Source organism: Panonychus citri, unplaced genomic scaffold (assembly GCF_014898815.1).
Source record: "Panonychus citri isolate SS breed McGregor unplaced genomic scaffold, ASM1489881v1 Contig00050, whole genome shotgun sequence".
In the NCBI taxonomy this organism is placed as follows: Eukaryota; Metazoa; Arthropoda; class Arachnida; order Trombidiformes; family Tetranychidae; genus Panonychus; species Panonychus citri.
The window spans coordinates 83098-107400 of record NW_026515455.1 but is presented as its reverse complement, the minus strand read 5'-3'; the positions used below and the strand labels follow the sequence as shown (position 1 = coordinate 107400).

Below are 24303 nucleotides of genomic sequence, written 5' to 3'. Positions count from 1 at the left end.
AATTTTATCATTCGAAATTAACTTCATCTTTTCTTCATCCTCATCATCCTCATCGTCATGGTGACGAAAGTCTTGCGCAGTTACGAAACAGTTAGTTGATTTACTTTTCCTGATTTAACTGATAACAACGACTGTTAATGGGTTAACAATTAAAGAAAATAACAAAAACAAACACGACAACAAATGATAGAATCAAATCATTTGACTTTTGATCTAATTGTAACCATTTTACTCGTGGCTAAATTACAGTTGAAACTAACGATAAATTGTCTGTCTAATTGACAGACTTCAGGTAATTTCTTCCAATTAGTCTCTTAGTAATCGTACTAAATCTTGAAATTGCGAAAAAACAAAAAATTGAAGTTATAACTCCATCTATTGGTAACTGTTAAAGTGAATATTCGAAAGATAGATTTTTCGATTATAACGGTAATATGAATCCTGAGTCTTAAGCCTTAAAAGAATGAGTCTGAACGATACTCGGTCGCCATGATCAAGGTCAATTGAGATTAGATTAGTTCCCTTAACTCTTACCTGATTCATCGTGGGTTCAATAATTGACCAAGTCATTGGAGCTTCAGGAGATTTGCTTTTCCTCATCATCCTCATGGTAAAATCAAAATAAAGCATTTGACTTTTAACAAAGTACCTGAATCGCTAAGAGCCTTCATTGTACAATATTGAATTTTATTGCTTTGATTGTCATTTTTATTACAATAAATGATATTAATGAAAAACGAACAATAAATTGCTTTTAACTATTTAAAAGTAACAAACTAATTTGCTTGTTAATTAATATAATCCAACAAATTAAGGCAATGATTCCAATAGATTTTACATTAGCACCTCGACCACAATCGTGTTTAGAGATATTGAATTCCTGTTGAGTAAAATAGATACAGAATAGAAAAGGAGGATTCAGAACTTTAATTATATCAACTTTCTAATTGAATTTTACCTTTTTATGGAAATCAAAGCAGGATGTAGGCCGTTTTCTTTCGAATTTTCGATGAGTGTTTATTTTCTCGCATGGATCACCCGTTTTCGATTCATAAGTAACTTCTTGAGGAACAATTGATTGTCTTTTTGGAGATGAAGGACATTGATTATGCGAAACTAGAATAATCAAATTTGTCTGTGGAATCGATTGGACAACATAATTTCTAAAGAAAAAGCGAGAATAATAATTAATCAGGTTTGCTAATTTAAAATGGAATTTAAACCTACTGTTCGCATCCATCTTCCAATGTGTAAGACTTTGCTGTTGGCTCGGTGAATTTCTTAAGATTCTGAGCTTCATAGAGATGGAAAAATTTATCGCATGGATAAAATGAAGTTCTCGCAGGAGCAATCAGATTACCAGCCGAGTTATTGAAATAATCAAGTTTTGCTTGTCTCTCCAAATATGCGACATCATAATCTGATGGTAAAAAGTAATCAGCTAATACATGTGAATAGTGATTAGTCCAATCAATCGTAATCAGAATCTTGATTGTGTTAAGTATAAATTGTCCGGAAATCCAAGTAACAAGACTTTTAATCCAGTCAAATGTTGACCATAAAGATGCTGATCCACTACGACGTTCGCCCTCAGCAATGCAAACCGCTTGATAGTCGAATAGTTTAATCTTGGTATATAAGCCAATTTCGACAAGATCATCCAAAAGATCGCTGTCCAGTTGTCCAAAAAAAAGTCCAGCATAATGAACTAATCCATCGGGATCTTGAAAGTCTCGATCAGAAGTAATAATGTAACCATTGTTATCCAATAGAAGACAATCAATCTCATTTGAATCACAATTAACTTGACAATTTCCTCCGGAACAAATTGCTGGTGACTTTAGGAATGATTCAGCGAATGGTTTATATGGGATTTTACCCAATACTGAGCCGATTGGGACATCAGATACTTTAGAGTTTTTCGAACTCAGCATGACCGCTTTCGAGACAGAAACGTAAACATCCTGCAATTGCTTTTTATTGGAAACTGCATCGAATGAAATTGAAAACAATAGCGAATTCTCTTTGGCTCTTGTTGAAAATTCAACTGATCGTTGGTAGTAAAGGTCATCAATCGACTTAACGGGAATAAAATCATCAGGAAAATTCGACATTGATAATGGATCTTTAATAGGATACAATTTAACTCTTGTTAATCCCGAACGAGTTGATAAAAGCTTCAATACAAGTTTCGGATCAGTTTTCCTAAAATGAGATGACCAATTGGAAGAAATTAATATCAATATAAAATCGTAAGTGATTATTAGAATAGTTACCTCGATGAGTTGGATTTACATTGATCAAAATTAATATTGGTGAATTTAGCATCAAATATTAGTCTTTCAATCAACTCCCGATCGCCTGTTACAAAAAAAAGATACAAAAGTAATTTAATCATCGAGATTGTCATGTTTATAATCATTGATATTTTCTTACAAAATAAAAGTTTAGTTGAAGCGATTCCCCCAGCATTTGTCTCTAATGATCCAATCCAGTCAATCGCCTTCTCTCCTTCTTCTCGCCAACGATTGAGAAAAAGCTTGACCATAGCCTCAGGGGACAATGATTTGTACATTGGATCACCTCGATTTCGAGGATTAACATAACAATAAACCCAATCAGGGTGGACATACCAATCATTGGAAGTGAAGTATTTACTATAATCGGGATAACTGGTTGCATCCAATTGGCCTTTTATTGTACTGAGGCCATAAGTCTCTGGTAAAACAATAGCCGTTGTAAAGGGTGTGTCATTGATTGCAGTCCAGCAGAATTTATTTAATCTTGTCATCCCTCGTTTCTAAATAAAATAAATAATGAATGGAACTTTAATAATCACTTCATCTGAGTAATAATCTATTATACAGGGCGTTTCTTTTAAAACTCATAAGTGATTTCAGATCTTTCTTCTCAAAAACCTTCAGATGACCTCTAAACTAACTCTTTAGAGAAATGAGATTCGGACTTGAAGCTCCTTCAGTTCTGATTAAGCCACTGATCGTGTTTGACTTTTACATAGCTTTGTTTGGGATATTATTAAATACCGGCTAAAAAGTCCCTGTACAGATATCTCTCGATGACATCTAAACGTGATCTTCAGGGAACGATCGCAATGACCTTGAAATTCATGCTCAGCTCACTAATAAAGTCTGACACATTTGAGATATCCAGTGAAATTGCCATAGCGGCTCAATTCATGATAAAATGAGAATACCGAGCATCTTAGATTATTTGAGAATCAAGAAAAGTCAACATTAATTTCAATCTATTTAACAGAATCAATTCTATTTGTACTAAGACTGTAAATATCAGAACAATTTAAACCATGTTAAACATGATACATTGAAGTAAAAATCTAATCAAACTATTGATTAAGTTGATGATGAAAATAATGATCGAGCAAAGATCCTTAAATAAAATTTCATTGATTTCCTGAGGAAATCTGAAGCCAAATGAAAAAAATTCATAAGCAATAAATTGATAATCAATAATTGCGATTACGATGTTTTGATGTGAAGGATAAACAAAATGATCTGAAAAGATTCTCAGGATTAAACTAAACTTCAATTTAATGAAAGGTCAATGAAAAAAGTCTGAAACTAATGGTCACTTTTCATCTATTACTTTTATGTTGTTCTGAGTTTTATCAGCTAACTAATAACAATAAAATATTTTATTTATTCTCCTTGAATCATGAAGCTACTTTCAATTCAATTCTTTTGAAATAAAATTTATCCTATTGGTCAGTAAGATAACATTATTTCAAATGATAATCTAAACTGGACAATGAAAGAAGAAAGAAAACAATCACCGATAAGACTAGGAAATTGTTCTGAAAATGTCATGCTGAGCTCTCAAAATGATTCGGAAAGATGATCCTGTTGAAAGAATTCATTTCTTTTTGATAAACAAACTATTTGTTTCGTACGAAAACAATTGAAAGAGAAAAAAGATTAACCGATAAATAAGATCATCAAGGTGACCAAATGTTTATTTAAACTGACAGATTTTTTCTTATCCTCGAGCACTTTTCAAATAGATTCCTATCATAATATATCGTTCAGAGTTTAGAATTTATTTTCACAAAACTTTTGGACAAAGAAATGCCTACTTTTCGTTGACTGATTCAATCAACTTTAAAATTCAGTCGAAATCATAATCTGGTTCAATCATGTTTATGATCAAGCAGAAAGTCAAAAATTGCAATGAAAACGACAGAACATTCAATATTTATCATGGTTATTATTCCTATTATTCAAGATTACTAGACAACCTGAATTGTTAACGTTATAAATTAATATGTAATCATGTATCTGTCAACGAACTCTTGATCTCTCTCATTGATCATAATAACAATCATACACATCATTCAGCTGATCCATTGACAAGATGTTGAGGAGTGAGAGAAACAAAATTGTAATGATTGACATAAAACAATCTCAATGATGGGATTACATGGGAGTTACTGAATTCCTTGAATATTAAATGCTCTGAGAGGGAGAGACACAATCGACACTGAAGAGATGATAAATTGATGTTGAAAAACAGTGAATTTCATATTAATCCAATCGTTTATGATCATGCAATAAACGTTTTAATAGTTTTATTAATAAACTCAACACGACAATGTCCAAGTGATTAGTTGATTTTTTGACAAAAAAAGTTATTTTAATAGTTAATATGGTTACACCTCGTCAAAGGCAAATGCTATAGGATTTTATCATAATTTGTTTGCATTATTTTACTGATTATTATTACTTTCATGGGATGTATAGGATGTTCAGAGCTTGGGAAAGATATCATGAAAACGATAAGGAAGCAAGAGATTATATTATGTTCTGAGGAATTTAGTAACTGAGCATCTTCAGAATAATATGATTATCATGTCAACAAGAAACCGAAAGTCAATGTAACCTTTGTCATTATCAGTGATCATTGTTGATTTAATGTTGATTGAACGTGGTTAGAACTGATTGAGCTTTAATATCAGAACCGTTAATCCAGTTATCATTTCAATTGTTAACCAGATTCAAGTCACAATAAGGATATTGCACATCAGATACCATTTCATCATCTCTCCATCCTCTTATCTTGTTTTTCTTACATTATTATTACAGATAAATCATATAATCAATGAAGAAAAAAATCAATCCTAAACATTAGTCTTCTATTTATCACCTTAGTCATTATTATCTGAATCATTATCACAATTACTCAGTTTATTTTGTATTCTCATGTTTTATTTTATCGAATTGTGAATACAAGTGAGTGAATCGTTAATTCAATCTTCTTCTAATACATTGTATTCATTGATAGATTAATGGTATAAATTGCACGACAATTGCCAAGAACAAAATATTAATAAGTTGTGAATATTAATTCTGTTTATATTTCTATTAGAGAATCTTATTGAAAGTTGCACGATAGTTTAATGATATAAGACTTTTCATCTCAATTGGCAGTCGATCACTAATCTTATCATTGACAGGGCGATTACTGAGAGAATGGAAAATGTAGTAATCAAATTACTTAATCAACTGATTATAATGATCAAATAAACTTATTGTCAATCTAATTTGTGGCTCATCATCAATGATGATGATGATGTTTAATTAAAAGCTATTATTATACAGAGCTATTCAAATTGGTTTTACGCTCGTTTTAATTATAATTCACAAAACTATTCTCAAGGACAATCAAACCGTAAAGATAAGATTGAACTTTAAAAACTTTTAGAAGTTTCAAGGTCATTGAGATGATTTCTCGAAGAACTCATTTAGAGGTCATTGGAAGATTTTTTTACTCGAAATTCTTCAAGTTATATTGATCTGTATTGTTGTCAAACTGATGAAATTAATGATTAACGATTAATTGTTTTAGAATCCATGTCAATGTAACAATTTGTCAATCAGATGAAAATTGAAAATTGCAACACAATGAGATTTCAATAATCTCCGATTGTTTAATCCTCTTTTTCCCATGAAAAGTAAATTGCTACAATGAATCAATGATCAACATCTATTGATAAATTGTTCATTTGCATGATGACAAAAGCAAATCATTAACTGGATCATTTTTTGAATATTGATCAGATTAAAAAAATAACAAGACTTAAGTTGACATTAAACTAATAAGATTCTGGTGAATAAATTGATTGGGAATAAAAATGATCATTCATATTTGATTAATCTGATGAGGATTAATCTTGTAAGTGAACTGTAATTATTATTGAGTGGTTATGGTTATGTGATGATTGATTAGCCAATGTAATAGTAATTAGATTGTGAGGATAATTAGAGTGAGATGACGATCATAATTGATTGGCATTGTCGTTTGATAAAAAAGTAAATTAATATTAATTAGTTAACCAGGAATCAAAAAATGAGTTAGACATGAAAAGTTTTGAATCAAATGTAACGTTAATTACCAAAGTAACATTATAATCCCATCTTGTCAAAATTATCTTATTCTTATCCCAATTAATTATGAAGATTAACATGATCGTTAATTGCATTTCCAGAGTTGAAATTAAAGCAAGCGAGCAAACAATTAATTCAGTTTATGATTCTTTTCGTGGTAATCATTTCAATGTTACATTAATTGTGGTCGATTTCACCAGAACATTAACTTTCAATGTAAATCAACATTATCTGTGTGAACAGAATTAATCAACTGAAAGCTGTGTTGATTTGTTTTGACGAAATAAAATCATGTTAATTGTGACTATTTAGTTTTATCACTTCATGAGGTGGTCATCTTAATGGTACTAACTCGAAAATCATTAAAAATTGAGTTTCATTATTTGAACAAAAATCCATTTGATTAATGCGATTGAAACTTTTACAATCATAATTCACATGAGAAACTTGAATAGTCCAAGTTAATGGGGTCGGTGACAAATGCAGGGAAAGTAAAAAATTGAAGATCAGTTCATTTCATTTATTTCATGAAGAACCGCGATAACTCAGTTTCTCTCACATTTTCGATGACGATAAATAATGATAATCATCATGGTGAGGGTTCGATTGAACATGAAAATTGTTCAGTAAATGTATTGGAAATGGTGATTCAAGGAGATGTGGGTGTTGTTGATAGACTATTAAATAGGAAAATATTCTGATCAATAAAATTCAGTTGTTAATCAGATTCATTCATCCTGATTGTTCAAATTTCAAAAGTTGTTGTAATCACCAATCTTGATTCTTTCAGGTAAACTTATCATTCTGACAATAACATTAACTTCACACTTTTAGAATTAATTCACAATTTTCTAAAGAATCTGAACAACGTAATGATTTCTGTTCATTTTGGATTCTGAGGCTTATCGGATGTTTCTTATTGATTGCTGGCGATTCAACTAATCTAATTTTGTTAATTTTTGATTGATTATTATTGATCATAGTCGCCCGAAAATTTTTCACTTCACTTAATGAATGAATAAACTGAACAATGAATTTGATTATTTCCATGGTTCTCTGAAGCATCAAACATAATAATAATTATTAACTCAATACTAATAATCACCATTAACAATAACTCTGATACTTTCTGATAACATGAGTGAATTTTTCAACAAAAACAATGTCGACATGTTAACATTAAGGTGATAACTGATAAAATAACACATCAATCTTGAATAATCTCAACTTTTCATCAGAATTTCAGTTAAAAAACATGAGTGTATTAACAGATACTCAGAATTCCCATGTGATCAGTTGAAACTAAATTTTTTCACTACGAAATCAATTGAACCGAAACCAATTCAGTCACTGATTAGATTACATTAGTTTAATCATGATTGAATAACAATCTGATTTACATTAAATTACTTTTGCTTTGATTAACAATGTTCACAACTAATTATTAAATTTTCTTGATTCTAAAATCTTAATTCAATTTAGACGGAAACCTCAACAGAATAATAAATCGGAATCATTACTCACCATTGAATCGACGTGCAATTTAACTTTTAATGTTCGACAATCAGGCTTCCGATAGATCATATTTTTCCGCATCTCAATTAAATCAGGACTAAATTGCTGAAATTAAAAGAGAAAAAACTAGAGCAATGAGATTTTAAATGATTTCCAGTCAAGTGTTGAAGATGGAGAATCACAATTTAATTGGAATAATGTTTAGTCTGTTGATTTTCAACAAACAACAAGTTTAATCACTTAATTAACTATTGCTTAAACTAGAAAGTTAATATTGTATTGTTCATCTCAAGAATCTGAAAGTAATCAAGAAATTAGAAACTTACCCTGGATTCCTTTTTATTATCAGCAATCTCAACTTCCAGAATATCAACTGAGCTGTAATAGGGCTTTAATAGATTTTGAAACTGAAAGAAAACAATAAATTCAGTGGTTAATTATCAAGTTGATAAACAGGGCGGTAACACTAATTAAACGGGTTTGTTTTTTGAATCACTCCTCTACTAAATATCAGATGGACTTTTGGTCAATCTATTCGAGATTTTTGTAGCTTAGGGTCTAGTAAGGTACTAAGATAAAGGTCACTAGCTACGGGCCACGTTTAGAGGTCATTTGATGATTATTTTGGTAGGAAGAACATTTGGTTTGACCATAAATTCAAAGTTTGGAGCAAAAGGAAAGAGAAAAATAATAATCAATATCTTTGATTTGAAACAAATGATTTCGATCCGATTCAATTTAATCAAAAAAATTCGTACCAAAACCTATCAGAATAAGACAATAGGAAATTTATAACAACATTTCTTGTTAATACTTAAAAGAAACGTAAAATTGAATAATCTTTAGAATCGTTCGTTACAGAATGACCGGAATGCTCTTGAAATCACATATAACAATTGAGTGTCACCAAAACTTTTTCTTAACTCGAGTCTGGGTCTGAATACCCAAAGATGAAAGAGTTATTTCAAAAAAACTTGTTTAAATCATTTCAGGTAATTATTAATGTTAATTAACTAGATAGAAGGTAATCAGTACATGTATCCAGCATACAATCAATTAAGTTACATAATCATTTATTTTGATTTGTGGTGTATGAGAATAAAAAATTGCCGAGATACATGATACTAATAGATAGACAATAATGAATCATGTTTATCTGAATAAAGGAAAAGTTCAGTTCACGAATCAGTAGAATTGAGGGTGTTGACTTATTAATGATCATGATATTGATTCAATTAACTCAAATAAAGATACAGCAATTAGGGTCGTTTGATACATTCAATTCAATTATTATCTCAAGTTTATTCAATTAGATTCTGTAAATTTTAATCCAGTTAATTGACATCAATATAAAGTGTTGTAATAGATTTTCCTTCATTTCCATAGACAAACAATTATCCTTGCTAATTAATTGTGATACTATAAGAATAAGAGCCATTTAGTAAATTGACAGAAGCTCACTGATCAAATTAAAAGGTAAACTGTAATTTCAATGAGTTTTAGATTAACCTGAACTAATTCAACAATTATCGAGCAAAGATTATCGAAACTGATTAACTGTTTGTGAGTACATTAGTTGATTGTAGGGGTTATTAATATAGACTAATTATTTTGAAGATTTTGAGTTTATTGTGAACAGAAAACAAAATCAACTGATGATAGAGTTTTAATTGTTTCAAATCTCTTGCTAAATGATAAGCCTAATGAAATTATTCTGAGAATCTAAAATCATGAGTTATTATTTAAAACTCAATTCAATTAAAAATTGGATTAGCTGATGAAAGCAATTAAGTGATTGCCACTTTATGTTTCTCCTAATACTAGTACATTACTGTAATGGTAATTATCCTGGCCGAGGATTGAAACAATAATGAGACTTGGATGGTTCAGATAATCTTTTACCATCAAAATCATCTCAGAGTAGTATCTCATTTCCTGATAATGACGATGAAACTACGTGAGAATGATTCCTAAACGATAAGATGAAGATTTTGTAATCACGAGGATCATCGTGAAGAGACAGAATTAGATTAATGAATCTGGACAGAATTTCAAGCTTTATCATCCCAATGGTGAGCCAATTTAGAGTCGGATAATATTACAGGTATTGCAGAATTGAAAGGATAAAGAATATTGATTCAATAATCATTAAAAGATGATAGTGAAAACATGATATCGAATTGTATAAGAAATGAAATCTTTGAAATCCGATACATCGAATCATAATAACTATTAAAAGGCGATAATAATAATTCAGATGAATTCAAATTATCCAAGAGTTATTAATAGAATAACAAAAAATGATACAAGAAATCAGCTCGAAAATAACATTCATAAGACTGAATATCAATGTTAACAATTTTTGATACTACAGGGCGATTCAGCTAATTTGTATGTACGTCTTTTTGCAATTACGTAGAAACTTATGGCATATTTAAAGGTCAAGGTCATGAAGGTTATTCTTCGAAGAAACCACTTTGACGATTTTTTGTAAACTATAAATTTTTCTAGGCCTACTAGTGAAGTTACGGCTTGATAACATAACAAACAGTGTTGATATTGCACTTAGACTAAATCGATAACTTGTGATGACTTTTTACAGAAAAGTTAGCTTAATTATCCTGTAAGATCTGAGCATTAATCTGATATTCATGGCGAACAAAAAATACCTTCGATCTGTTCAATGGCTACAATGATAAATGGATGAATGTAATTGAATCAGAAAAACATTGATGAGGAGAAAATGAGCAAAAAAGTTCTAATGATGAACAATAATGATAATGATGATCAAAAATAATCGTTGAAGAAAACTCATTTTTCTTTGTTGATTATGCTATTCAATTTGTTCGATTCTATACTTAAGCAGTTTATGAATTGATTATGAAGAGAATACATGAAATTTAATACCCTTATTCTTTGGGAAGAAGGGAGCCAGTAAATATTCAGAGTTTTAGTTTTTTTCGTTTTGTTACTCAGAAAAAGTTCTGATGGTTTCAGATTATTTTTACTATTGATAGTATAGGAATTCTCAGAACATGAAAATAATGGTGTTTAGTGGAAAGGGAGAAAAAAAACATTTATTATAACCAAATTTTATCTATTTATCAGGTCAAATCACAAACACTATTGATAAAATTCATCAATGCATTAATCGTTTACATGTGATGAACTTTCATGTTGGGAGAATTTTTCTGAAACTTTTCAATTTTTTTTCATCACCATTATCTCAATCATGCAAGTATTCATCATCTTAATACTGGCAACTTAAATTGGAGGTTTGTAATTGAGAACAAGCTTTTGGAAAGAAAAAAGTTTATTGCATTTCTGAAAATTTATATTATTTTTCATTCCATTCCCTGAATTTCAGATTTACTATTTCGAAGATGATGAATGTTTTTTGTTTCATAAAACAAGTTGAGTTTCAAGATTATCTGCTTCATAGATTTGCAACTCTGATTCAATTGCGAGTAATGAAGAAGAAGCAAAAAATATCGATATGTATAACAGTCAAGGGATTGACTGTGATATTCAAAGTTCTGGTTGTGGATTTACTGAGGTTGGAATAACATTATCTAGTTATGAATGAACTTAGGAGAGAGAGAGAGAGAGAGAGAGAGAGAGAGAGAGATGAAGAGAAGAATTGAGCAGATTTAGTCATCTAAACCTCTGGTGCTGTTTAGTTTAGATTCTGTTTACTGTTCCTTGTTGAGAGTTTTGTCTCTGCAGGGGTTACTAAGGTTACTACGATAACAAGGAAAATGCGTAAACTTCGATCAGATTTTAGTAATAAATGAGAATTTTTTTGTTCCCCTGATTGGCAAAATTTCATCAATTCTGATAATTCATCAGAGTATTTACTTACCAGAGTGCGAAGGTCTGGATGATAAAGAACGAAACCATTGTTATTGATACTGAACGAATAACCATTTACACCAATCTGAATTATCGAGAACATTAATTAATTTGGTTATGTTAATTGTTGTGAAAATTGATTCCTTTTCAATTTACCTTATAACTTGGAATCAATTTGATTATTTCATTTAGCGGAACATCAACACCAGCAACACCTAAAAGCTTGAGACAGAAAAAGAAGAAAATTAAACAAACAATTAACTAGTCAATCATCGTTGGTTTAAATTGTAATTAAAATCATTAACTTCTCCTTGTGGGAGTAGATTGAACCTGAATACATCAGTGGGTTCAAGGTATTAACCTGATACTTATTATAACGATGTTATTATTGAATAAGGTTAATCCGATTATCTTTTAATCATTTGTTACAATTAAAACCTATTAATATGAATAAAAATAACATTTCATTGGAAACTTTTTCACTCATCTCATTGAAGTTATTTACCATCGAAGTAAGAAAAAAATTGATAAATGATCAAATCAAATAGCCTGAGGGTAAATTGCTCAAATTTAAATCACGTTGTTACTGATATATATTATTAGAAAATATCATGGATCATGAAGATAAATAAAGTTGTATTAATTCAATGTTATCGTTGAAAATGATCATGTTCATGATGACGATAACTGAACTTCTGAGGAATTAAAATGTATAGAGGGTAATGTTATTTTCTAAGGGGCGGTGAACTTGAGTGACTTTTTATCTTAAAATGTTCAATCCTTTCTTATTGTCTAGATTATGTTCATCATGATGATCATTATCTTTATCCTCTTCAGTGATCATCATGACAGAGATGCTCGAGACAACATCTTTTTTATTCAATTCTAACCAAAACTATACAAATTATTCATACCGAAAATGAATGTTACTGAAATTTTTGAAAAAAAGAACAAAAGATGAATGAAGATAAAGAAGATTGAAGATCATTCCAATGATGATGATGATATGAAGATGACAAGAATAAGATTCTCAATAACATTGCATGAAAAGAAAAAAGGAAAACAAAATAAAAACATTATTATTATTAAGACAATTTCATATTCTTTCAATTTTGTTCCATTTTTAACTTTTATAAGAACTTTGTTCTGATTCTGAGTAGATCGGTTTTATATCTTCGCTAACGAAATTTATAAATAATTAAAGTAAATAAAAAGATGCTGTATAACCACAACAAATGATAAATTTGATTAATCTCATGAATCGATTGAGTGACTTGAATTTTCTGTCTAATCAAGTATCGAGCTTAAGTTTCTGGAAACTAATCGATAAAGATAAGCTTACATGGGATCCATCATGAGTTTGTGAAAAGCCCCATGAAGAAATTCTGGTTGAATGAATCGAGTGGAGGGTTTATTGACACCCGATATTAGTGGACCATTGGTTGAGAAATTATTTCACTCAATAGGAAGTTGAAGAGGTTTTTACTTCCGGTCAACATTTAATCATATTTCATGTGTTGACAAAAAACTACTGAAAAAAGGTTGATTGTCAGAATTCATTTATTACTATCATTACTTTCACCAATCATTTCATCATGATCAGAGTTTCGATTAATCTTGGATTGTTTAACTAACGATATCAACATGATAATCATATTACATTTCAAGCATTCATCATAACCCTAATAATAGTTATTATCATCTGACAGAGATTCATTATTCTTGATAATTGATGAAATCATGATCCATATCAATGACCAATTGATAAGTAAAAAATAGCTTACTAATTAATAAAATTTGAAAATGAAACGATTAATCTGATTTTGAATAAACTTCAAGTTATCAACATGACTAATCTCTGTATTATTTATATTTACCATTAAAACTCAAGTATTAATATTATTTCAACCTAATTTCTTACAACATACTGGTCCCTAAGTGTTGCTAATACCTTGATGAAAAATGATCAAGTTAAATTTAATTATCAGCTATGATATTGAAATACTATCATTTTGATTGCTCAAATTGGGTTATTTAATCACTTTATCCATAAATATATTAGTTAAGTAAACAAACAATTAACTTGATATTTACATAAATGAAACTGATTGAACAAAAATTAATAATAAATCATGTTTACATTGTGAATTATATCAAATGTTGAATGACAGTAACGAAAAATGTGAAGCAGATTATAATTAATTTAATAGATATAAAATCGAGATCGATAATCTGTTCAGAGTTCTGAAAGGGGGAAATTTACATCTACAATTTGGACAAATGAAATAACGATTAAAAGTCGATCCAGAAATTTTAAATTCTTTCGAATCTCTTTAGGCAGTTTCCGGTTTAATAAGGAAATAATAATTTTCGATTTTGATTTTTTCTCTCGTTATTCTATCAGTTAAATCGAGTTCTTTTCAAGTTCGAACAATTGAAATTCTATTATTATTATATTTATACACTTTGATGAATAAAGTTTAACTTCAATGGAGTTCTTATCATGAAATCTTTTCCTTTTTTTCTTCATCATCATCTTCATCCTCTTGCTGCAGGGGAAGAATAAAGAAAAGGATAAACGACTTTATCATCTTCTTATTGAAAAAAAGTTTCAAGTTCTCGAAAGAGTAAATTTTATCGTTATATTTTGGTGTTTTGTTTATCATGTCCATTGAGACTTACTGTTGAGTTCCTACGATTTAAGACTGGAATTGCAATTGTTGTCATCAGATCGAATGGAACCTGAGTCAAGTTTTCGAATACAAAGAGAATAAAAATGTTATTATCGTAAAAAAGGAGTAAAAATGAAGAGGAAAAAGTGTCACATGGAAAAAAGAGTATCAATTTACCCGAGGCTTAAACTTTTCTTTTTTCGGTTCAATGTTCGGTTTCCCATTAATTGTGCCTTCAGAATTATTCACTTGCTCTTCACCTCCATTTGCTTTGACTTCCTCTGTTCCATCGACACTCTTGCTATTTGGCTCCGTTTCTCTTGCCGTTCTCAAAGGAACTGAATCATCTTCTGATGCCATCTTTTTCTCCAAATCGTCTTCGTAGTCTTTCTCTTCCGGTGAATCGATAGTGTAACGAGTATTCAAAACATCATCACCTTTTGCTTCCTGTAATCGAATTAATCTTCTTTGGTAAGCTTCTCGAATCGTTGATCGTTCCAATGCATCCCAGATCCATGGAGCTAAATCAATTTCCTGATCAGATCAACCAAATAAGAATAAAAATTTGATTAGAATATCAATGTCAACCAAATGATCCGACAGCTCGATAAATTTAATGAGGATTATTACACTAGATGAACAGGACTATTCGAGTTCGAAATACAATCTAAATTCACAATTGGGTTTACATGTTAACAGACAGTCTCAAGATGAAAGATTAATTAACATGGAACTTCAAATGAATTCTGGTGAAACTTGTTCACGGTCAACAGTTGAAAAGTTCTAATACCCAAGTTACTGTAAATTTAGAGATGTTATCAGTTATCAGGAAGTTTCAGTCTGTAAGATAATTTATCAACATGATAACAAGAATCGGGTGTAAACATGTATCATGAGGTTTCAAGTTTACTATTAAACTGTTAAGGGTTTTCGCCTTAATATTGATGAGTTCAGGAAACCTTTTGTTCCCAGGAAAGAGAACAGAGTAGCTCATGATTGTTAATCTTCCAATCCGATTCCTCGATTCATCTTGTGACTGGACAGCAACGATAACCAGCATACCTGGTTTACCATGGACGATGATGAACATGATGAAATAGAAACTCAGAAAAGTTCAAATCTTTTCTTTGCCTCATATACTTTTCATGATTGTTCAAGTTTTAAGATTAATTTCAAGATCAAAAGGTAATCTTCTTGTGAAAGGATAAGTGAAAATACTCAGTAACTACTTTATCTGATGAACTATGGATTGAAAAAAGCAACTCATTGATTTAAACTCAGAGCTGTCTGAACTTTTTTCACTTCTTTGAAACTTTTTTTCTTTTTCAAGATTGAAGCTCATTTATCAATTGCAATTCCAATGAATAAAAGTTAATCAGTTGAAGTATAAATTGACTCATACAAATTTCAATTGAACCTCAATGAAACTAAGGTTAACATTCAATTGTCAATAATCAGCAGTCAACTTAATCATGATGATTAGTAAGATGATAATCACAAGATTACATGAGTTTCAATTCTCAATTAAATGAAAAGGTCTCATTATAATGTCAATGATTAAGAGCTCATCATCCTTTTCCTTTTAATCTTCTATGTTATTACAATTATCTTCATCATCAAACTGTTTCTCATCAACTGGAAGATGTTGGAGCAACTCATTCATTGAATATCATGTTAAGATTAGCAAGAAAACAACAAAAAAGTAAAAGTTGTTGAGATGATAACAAGTAAGTTTATAAAAAAGGCTCAGTATTTTTCTTACTAAGTATCATCCAGAACTTATTCAAGGGAAAACCTGATGAAGATGAAATTATCATGATAACATGAACATTCAATATCATAATAAACCCATATGATATTATTAAAACTACTAACAATCGATCTAACAACTCACCTTATTCATTGTGACTATTTCACTGAATATCACAAGAAATAAATGTCTTTTAAAGGTCAAATTTGACCGTGGATTTATCAGAATCAAAGTTCTCTAAGTTTTGACTTTATCAAGGTCATTTCATTAATTTCTGAGAAATTCAGTGAAGAATGAGATTATCATTCTGAGTTCAGAATTTAACGTTTTCTAAACTAAAACGATAAATTCTGAAGAAACCTCTGTAAACACCCCGTTTAAAAAATACCAAGGATAAAGAGACTCGGATAAGATTTGGATCAGTATTGTAAATGTTATGTAAACTTGACACAAGCTCGTATGTGAAGATGAAAATGAGAAGATGAAGAAGGAGCATGATGAGAAGATGGATGATGAAGCAAAAGAGAGGATAAGAGGAAAATGAAAAGATGCTGTAACCATAACATTGTCTTTTGTTTATGAACCACAAAATCTAATGAAAAACAAGCCTTTGTATTGAGAAAAGAAAAACTTGTTAGGTCAACAGTTTTCGTCTTGTCATTATCTTCTTGTAAGTTATTCATTGCATGGGACAAGGAGAGATTCAGACTATTGGGGAAGAGGTTCTTACTTTCGCATCCTCATCTCCAGTCGATCATCTCTTGAGCCATTAAATAAGCAATCCACATACTATTTCTCTTTCTCTTTCTCTCTTCTCCTCGTCTGTCTGCTCAAGATGATAAAATGCAGAGAGAGAGAGAGAGAGAGAGAGAGAGAGAGAGAGAGAGAGAGAGAGAGAGAGAATATCATTGATCATCATGAACGTCTTCTTTTTCCTCTTCATCTTTCAGTTATCTTTATTCTCACTTGCTCTACTCTCTTTTTGTTTTCTTTTTATCGTCTTACTCATCATTCATTGTCTTTCATTCACTCATTCATTTTTTTCGTCCCTCGGAGGCTCACTTCCGTTTCCTCTTTTTCTCATCTTCATCATTCTCATAATCATCTAATATCATTCTTTGTTTAAATCCAAGGAAACAATAGATATTTATAATATTACTTTTAATGACAATGGGTTAACATATATCTCTGTCTACTCTTTGCTTTTATCTTCATAATCATGGCAAAAGTACAGAATTGGGTGTAAGGAGGATTGCGTGAAGAAATAGAGAAAAAGACAAGATGATAAAACGATCCTTTTATCTTCGTCTTCATCCAAGTATAAGAAAATGATATAAATATAGAGAAACAGTTGAATTGTTATTACATTTTACTCTAATTATGGGTTTCAATCTAATAATTCATTGCTATTTCTTCAATCGAATTGTGAATAAAACTAAAAAGATGAAGTGATGATATAAAATAATGATGATAGTTTATGATGATGAAAATGAAGATGAAACATCGTGATCTTACTCAATCAAATCCCGAACATATAATGTGCCCACAATCAATCTTCAAATTATTTCCTTTCAAATGATTCTTTTTATCATCAACTATATCTCTCTACTCTATTCATTATTATTCATTCCCTGTTCAGCACCGAGATTCTGATTCAGGTCAAATGATAGATTTATATGTTTTTCGATTATTATACAGGGCCAGGTTTTTTCAATTCTCTCGGTAACTATGAGTTCCAAAAACAAAAATGGTATTTGAGTGATACACAGTTGTGATCGTCTTGTATTCAAATGGTTAAGGTCATTGAGATTATCGATGAACGTGTTTGTCATGAAGGTCATTTCAGAAAAGAATATTTTCGAAAAAAACTTCGATGAAGCTGAATAACCCTGTATGAATGTTACTCGTCCTCAAGTTTGTCTATGCTAAGAAACCTAATGGGTTAAGATTCACAAAAAGAAATGATCATTTTCATCACCATGAAGAGAGAGAAAGAGAGATGAAGATAAAACTGAAAAAAGTTCATTGATAATAGTTGCCCGGAAACATCAATAATCGTCTCTTCCTTTTCGATGAAGAGAAAAAGAATCATCATGATAATCATCCTTCATCATGTTCACCTCCTACTCCTCCCTTTTACCTCCATTTACTTCATGCTCACCTCATCCCCTTAAAAGGATAACATTAAAATGTGATTCACTTAATATCATTTATTATCTTGGAGGAAAAAAGTGAAGATAAAATTTCATCTTTTTTTCAAATACATTTAATCACTTGTTTGTAGCATGATGATTAAGTTTGGAAAGAGTTGAAATCATTATCTAAGAGTCATGGAAATTGAAGCTGAGATAAGCCCAGATAAACTGCAATTGTACTTGAATTCATCTTGTGAACATCTTGAGGAAACGGAAATGAGACGATCAGTGTGAAAAAAAGCTGTTGAAACGGTGTTATTGTTGTTCAGTCAACTCAGTTATAGTTGATGAAAACATGAGCAAAGATTAATCATGAAATTAAGTTATCTGATCCAGTTGACTGACAATGTTAATTTGTTTTCACTTGAAAGTGATGGTTTGATTATCAACTATTCAAAATAAAATAATTTAATTCTTGAGTCTCTGATTATTGTTAATATTAATAAATATATTAATATATAAGCTGAATCTATGTGTAAACAAGAAATGTTGATAAATAATTCATCAGATGAAAAATTCAATTCACTTTTCATATTCATCTCTTATAAAATCCTTCCAGTGAAATAATAACCACTTTTTCTTTGATAGTCTTCAGACACTTACCGTGTGATCTGCATAAACGGCAGTATAAATGTATGGCCTCTCCTCGATCGATTTATTCCCTTGGAGTAGCACAATTGGACGGCTCAAAGTAGCCACATATTGCTGAACATGTTCTCGAATATCAGAGAAGTCTTTTATGTGAGAAAATCTCCCGCGATTATTACAGGCCAAATTTCGCGTTGGCATAATTTCCGTTATTTCTTTACCAACTAAATAGGTGAAAATACGGATCCGATGATCAGTATCAATTTTAGCCAATTCTTTTTGCAGATCTTCAGAGACTCCATCGGTTACCAACATAATCAACTGATTGCATTGAGCTCCTGTTCCTGATCGACGGGCACTTAACAGAATGTTATAAGCTTTGGTTAAAGCTAAAAGTAATTCCGATTGATTGTTAACTCGTAATGACGAAATTGCCTCACGGAATAACTGGAGGTTCTGCCTGGATGCAGGTACAAGATTTTCTTTGAAACAATCCACAATCGACTCGATTCGAGATGAATAGTTAAATACACCAATATGATCGTTCTCTGTTAAGGTCTCCAATATATTCACCACTACTTCTTTAGCGATCGCCTGTCTTTGGCCTTAGATAAACAGAATAAAATAGATTTAATTAGTCAAACAATTAAACAAGTAGTTAGTCAAATGTCATACCTTACAAGTGGTTCTTTACACACGACGGCTCTTGCACTAAATTACTCTGAAATTCACTAGCTGTTAGTTGAAACGAGCTCTACGTATGTTTTCAGAGAGCGGACAAAATGATCTAAGCCGTAGTACGTAAGGAACCCCTTGTTTTGATATTAGAGTCATAATAAATTGTTAACCACCTTTCATAGATCCGCTGGTGTCAATAAGTATAACCATATCTTTGGGTGAGGCCGCGGCTCGAATGAACCATTGGGTCACTCTGCAGTCATAAAGGTCAAGTGGTTTAATGTATTGTGGCTGATTTGGTGGTGGCGTTGGAGCTGATTTCATGAAGAAATCAGGGTATCGCCAGTGATGTAAAGGATAGACGCGGAGAAAACCATCAATGGAGCAATAAAATTGCCAATAAGAGTCAGGATCATATTCATGATTGGAAGTAAACACTTTATCTAATCCCGAAGACCACTTGATGCTATTCTTGGTCGTATTCCGGCCATAATATACATTAACGGGAAGATGGACTGCGGACATTTTATTATTCACTGCGATTCCTTTGAAATGTTCATCCGTCTCGACATGAACTGAAAAGAATCTCGGATCTTCCCATGATTTTCTCCACTCTTCTTCTTCTTTGGGTGTTTCTATTTTTAACTTAATCGGTGGAACTGAAGTATTGGTTAGAACCAAATCAGGTTCGTAAAGTCTTTTGACTTCCGGAAAATCGAATTTCAAATTCGAATCATAAATATGTTTCTCTGCTAACTCTTCGGCTCTTCGAACTATGTTCATGGCAAGAGTTTTCTTCTTTTGGAACATCAATTCCAATTTACTTTTAATCTCGGCCATTAACACTTCGGTATCTTGCTTAACCACTGTAGCTTCACTCATTGCGAATTTCTAACAATCAAGATAAATTCCAGAGGAAATTAAATTTAACAAATTGAATCAAAACACATAATCAAACCACTTACCTCATTGATTTGATCATAACACAATTCCTGTGATATATATTGGTTAAGATTTTTACTTAAATCATTTGCCCAACGACGGATTCTGCGAATTGTAAACAATTAATAAATTAATTATTAGAAGATGGACAATCCAAATCATTTTGATCAATTTGATTTTGTAAATTGTCAACACGAAAAACAAATCACCGACTCTTTTATTGTTTTGTTGTACTTGTCTTTGATAGGACATGTTTTGATTGATAATCATTTAGTTGCGTGTAACAATTAAATTAAATTACAAATGACATTCTATTAATATTAATCTCTGAAAATGTAAATTGTTTGCTTCAGTTAAATGTCACAAAAAGATCAGATTAAATGATTATGATTAACTGATTGTTTATCAGTAAACATGTTTCATTGTTTATCTTGTTTTCCACTTTCTAATCTCTATTGATTTATTGATTTGATTAACTTTATTAAGTGACATTAATATCAAATGAAAAGATCAAAGATTTAAGATTATGATTTATGAACAAAAGATTAAAGGTAAGAAAATAATAAACATCCAATTAATTATTAATAGAAACTCCATTCATTCAGAATTGAAACAAGTTCAGTATCAATATTTCAATTGTTCAATTTATTAATAGTGTTAAAAACTAATCAACATTATTAAAAATCATCAAGAAAAAACCTAGTTGATTTGACAGCAAAATTAACTAATCAATAAATTTCAGTTTATCTACAATATTCACACTAAATTAACTTAGTTAACTACTAATTAAGTACGAGTCATTAACTGGAAATAACAACTATACCAAATGATCAACTGATTCAGTTTCATTCCAGTGGATTTTAATTGTTCCCTCGTCATTATTTGGGTTATAATTTTAGTCAATCAAATCTAATTAACAATAAACTTAAATGAACTAATCATATCACCAATGAACAGTTTAATACGTAGAAAATATTCTTAATTAAAATAGGATTAACTTTTGATTCTACTCCTAATGAATATCCTGATAGATGAGATCGAAATGTTCAAAGGTAATTTAAAGCCTAATGTTGGGTCAAAACAAGCAAAAAATGAACCATTTAAATGATCAATAATCAGCACCGATCATCTCAGTCAGAAATTCATTACAATTTATAATACTATTTTATAATGATGATCGAATGATAATCTTGTAGATAAATTGTTTCTAATGTCACTAATATGCAACAATATAATGTTCTTCTTTTCGAAATGTTCCAATTCCAATTCACATAATTTCTATCATGATCGTCTTGTTGATTGCGTGATTAGATGATGACCCATTTGTCCTGAATTCAGAGCTAAATGGAGTTTCCCCTTTACCTACTATTGGACATTTTGAATACGAATGAAACTAATCTAGTCTATTATTAGCTCAGATCAGATGAATGTAATTGGCTTAATTCATTGATTAGATGAGATAATTTTATGTTATCATTAGAATAACATAAGTAATGAGAGACACAGGATAATGATGATTAGGATGATAAGAATGATGAGAAAAACAAAGAGTAATATCTGACCTGATTAAGAATAAAAAACTGGAAAAGATTAATTAACCCAATATGATTTCGATTGTCCAGATCAACATTAAGTCTTAATTAGAAAGCAATGAGTCTCGATCTTCTTTTCATTAACTCATGTAATTGTTGATAATCACAAATCAATGTTAATTTTATGCTAACACTAATCAGTGAATCACACAAATCTTAATCAATTTGCGAACAAAAAAGACAAGAGAAACCTTTGTCTATCTGAGTGATAAGTAAATAAAAAATCATCTTAATCTCTTGGTGATAATCATCATTATGTTTCATTGGAACAAATAATTATCTATCAGTCCCATTGGGATGGATAAATACAGAGCATTTCACCAAGTTTCCAACCATTTTCATGAATAATTTTTCTTTCTTTGAGTATTCATGCCTCAGATTTGAGCTATGGGATTTTGAGTGATACTCAATTGGCTTATTTCAATTTCAAGGTCATTTGGTGGTCAGAATTCAAATTTTATCACCTAACCTAGCCGGAAAAGTTGTTATTGAAAACTTATCAAAAACTTGGTGAAATGCCCTGGAGATGAGTATGATACAATTTAAAGATTAGAAAAGGTTTCTCTAAGTTAATCGATGCTTAAACTGTGATTTTGTGAATGGTGACATATGAAGATGACCAGTCTAGCCAATCAGTTAAATTAAATCGCTTCGATTCACAACAATTAAATGATTGAAATACCAATGGGGTAACAGTAATTAGATTTCTGGTTATATCAAATTAACTTTGCCAGAAGAATGTAAAAAACAATATAAATTGAATTCGTGACATGAAATATCAAAGGCATTCAGTCAGTTGTTATAAACTTCATATTTCATATTTCACCAGGATAACATTGTTTTCATCTTTAGATGATGAAGATAATGATGATTAAAATGAAACAGAAAGAGGAAACAAATGAAAGTAACACTCGAGGTTGGACTAAAGTGATGTGGATGAATAAAATGATGATGATGCTGAGAAAAAGGAGGCAAAGTTTTAATGGAAGGAGGATGAAGAGAAGGAGGAAAAGGATAAAGAGAGATCGAAGAGAGTGAGAGACAGAAAAAAGAAGAAGATGATGATAAGAAAATGCAGAGTAAAAGGATCCCATTGATATTTTGCTCGAACAAATCGATGAAGATTCTGATTCAGGCCGTGCACTTAAACTTTTTCCTTTCTTTTTTCCTCTTCCTCCAAATTCTCATCTATTTCTTGTTCTTTTTTCATGTTGATAGCGAACCAAAACTCTGAGCCTCCCATGGCTACTCTTCTAATCTCTATTTTTACCATGGTTTTGATTTATCATCATCTTTTTCTTCCTTCTTTATCCCGTTTGAGAACTGATCACATTTTTGCTGCCAATAAATTCCGTCAAGATGAAATTGATTCTCATCATCTAACCAATCATTTGATCTCATCGAGATTCATCTTTATCTTGTTGACAATTGATTTCATGTCAACTTAACACAAAAACTCGAATCGATTGTTCAACTCGAAAATTTCTCTTTTTTTGTCCTAATCACTTTTACTCTTTCACCGATCAACTAACTGTTGTGTCGATACTTTAATCAATCTGTTTGTTTGTCTATCAACAACATCATTAGTTCGTGAAACAACTGAAGAGTTATCGTTTAATACTATGAAACATCAACCGATTACATTACAATGATGTTGATTAAAGTTTTATCAATCATCCCGAGAATAAAATGTGCAATTAAGTTGACAATTAATCGATTACACTTGCATGGATTAACTATTGAAAAGATTTTTATCCAATATCAAGGATAAAGGAAAAAGTTATTTCAATTTCTTACAGATCTTGATCGATGTTGATTGGTTCTTGGTACAGTTCCGTTGGACTCCAACTGATTAACACAATTAAGATGATCAAGTGATGAACAATATACAAGATTAACTTCATCTTTGAATTACTCCCGTTAATCTTTGGATGAAGATTTTTATTAATCCACTTGAATCCACCAGGCAAATATTTTTCAAGGAAGAAGAATCAAGATGATGATGAAGATTCGTTACCAAGTAACAAAGTTAACTAACTTTAAAAATCTATTTATATCGATGAGATGGAAAGAAGATGAGGATCATCATGAAGAGAATAA

General features: G+C 30.6%; 1 protein-coding gene across 1 annotated transcript; it reads right to left on the bottom strand.

Moving 5' to 3' along the window:
- Nucleotides 1-666: 666 nt before the first annotated feature.
- On the bottom strand, nt 667-24232 carry LOC128385798 (voltage-dependent calcium channel subunit alpha-2/delta-3-like). Its single transcript, XM_053344719.1, has 15 exons — nt 24001-24232; nt 20635-20716; nt 19843-20560; nt 19007-19596; nt 14636-14992; nt 14469-14528; nt 11943-12008; nt 11797-11871; nt 8261-8341; nt 7944-8039; nt 2437-2800; nt 2277-2361; nt 1228-2205; nt 959-1163; nt 667-880 (listed from the first exon to the last, which is right to left on the bottom strand). The coding sequence occupies exons 1-15, from the start codon at nt 24105-24107 to the stop codon at nt 755-757; spliced, it is 3990 nt and encodes a 1329-aa protein (XP_053200694.1). The 5' UTR covers nt 24108-24232; the 3' UTR covers nt 667-754.
- Between the last annotated feature and the right edge of the window lie 71 nt (nt 24233-24303).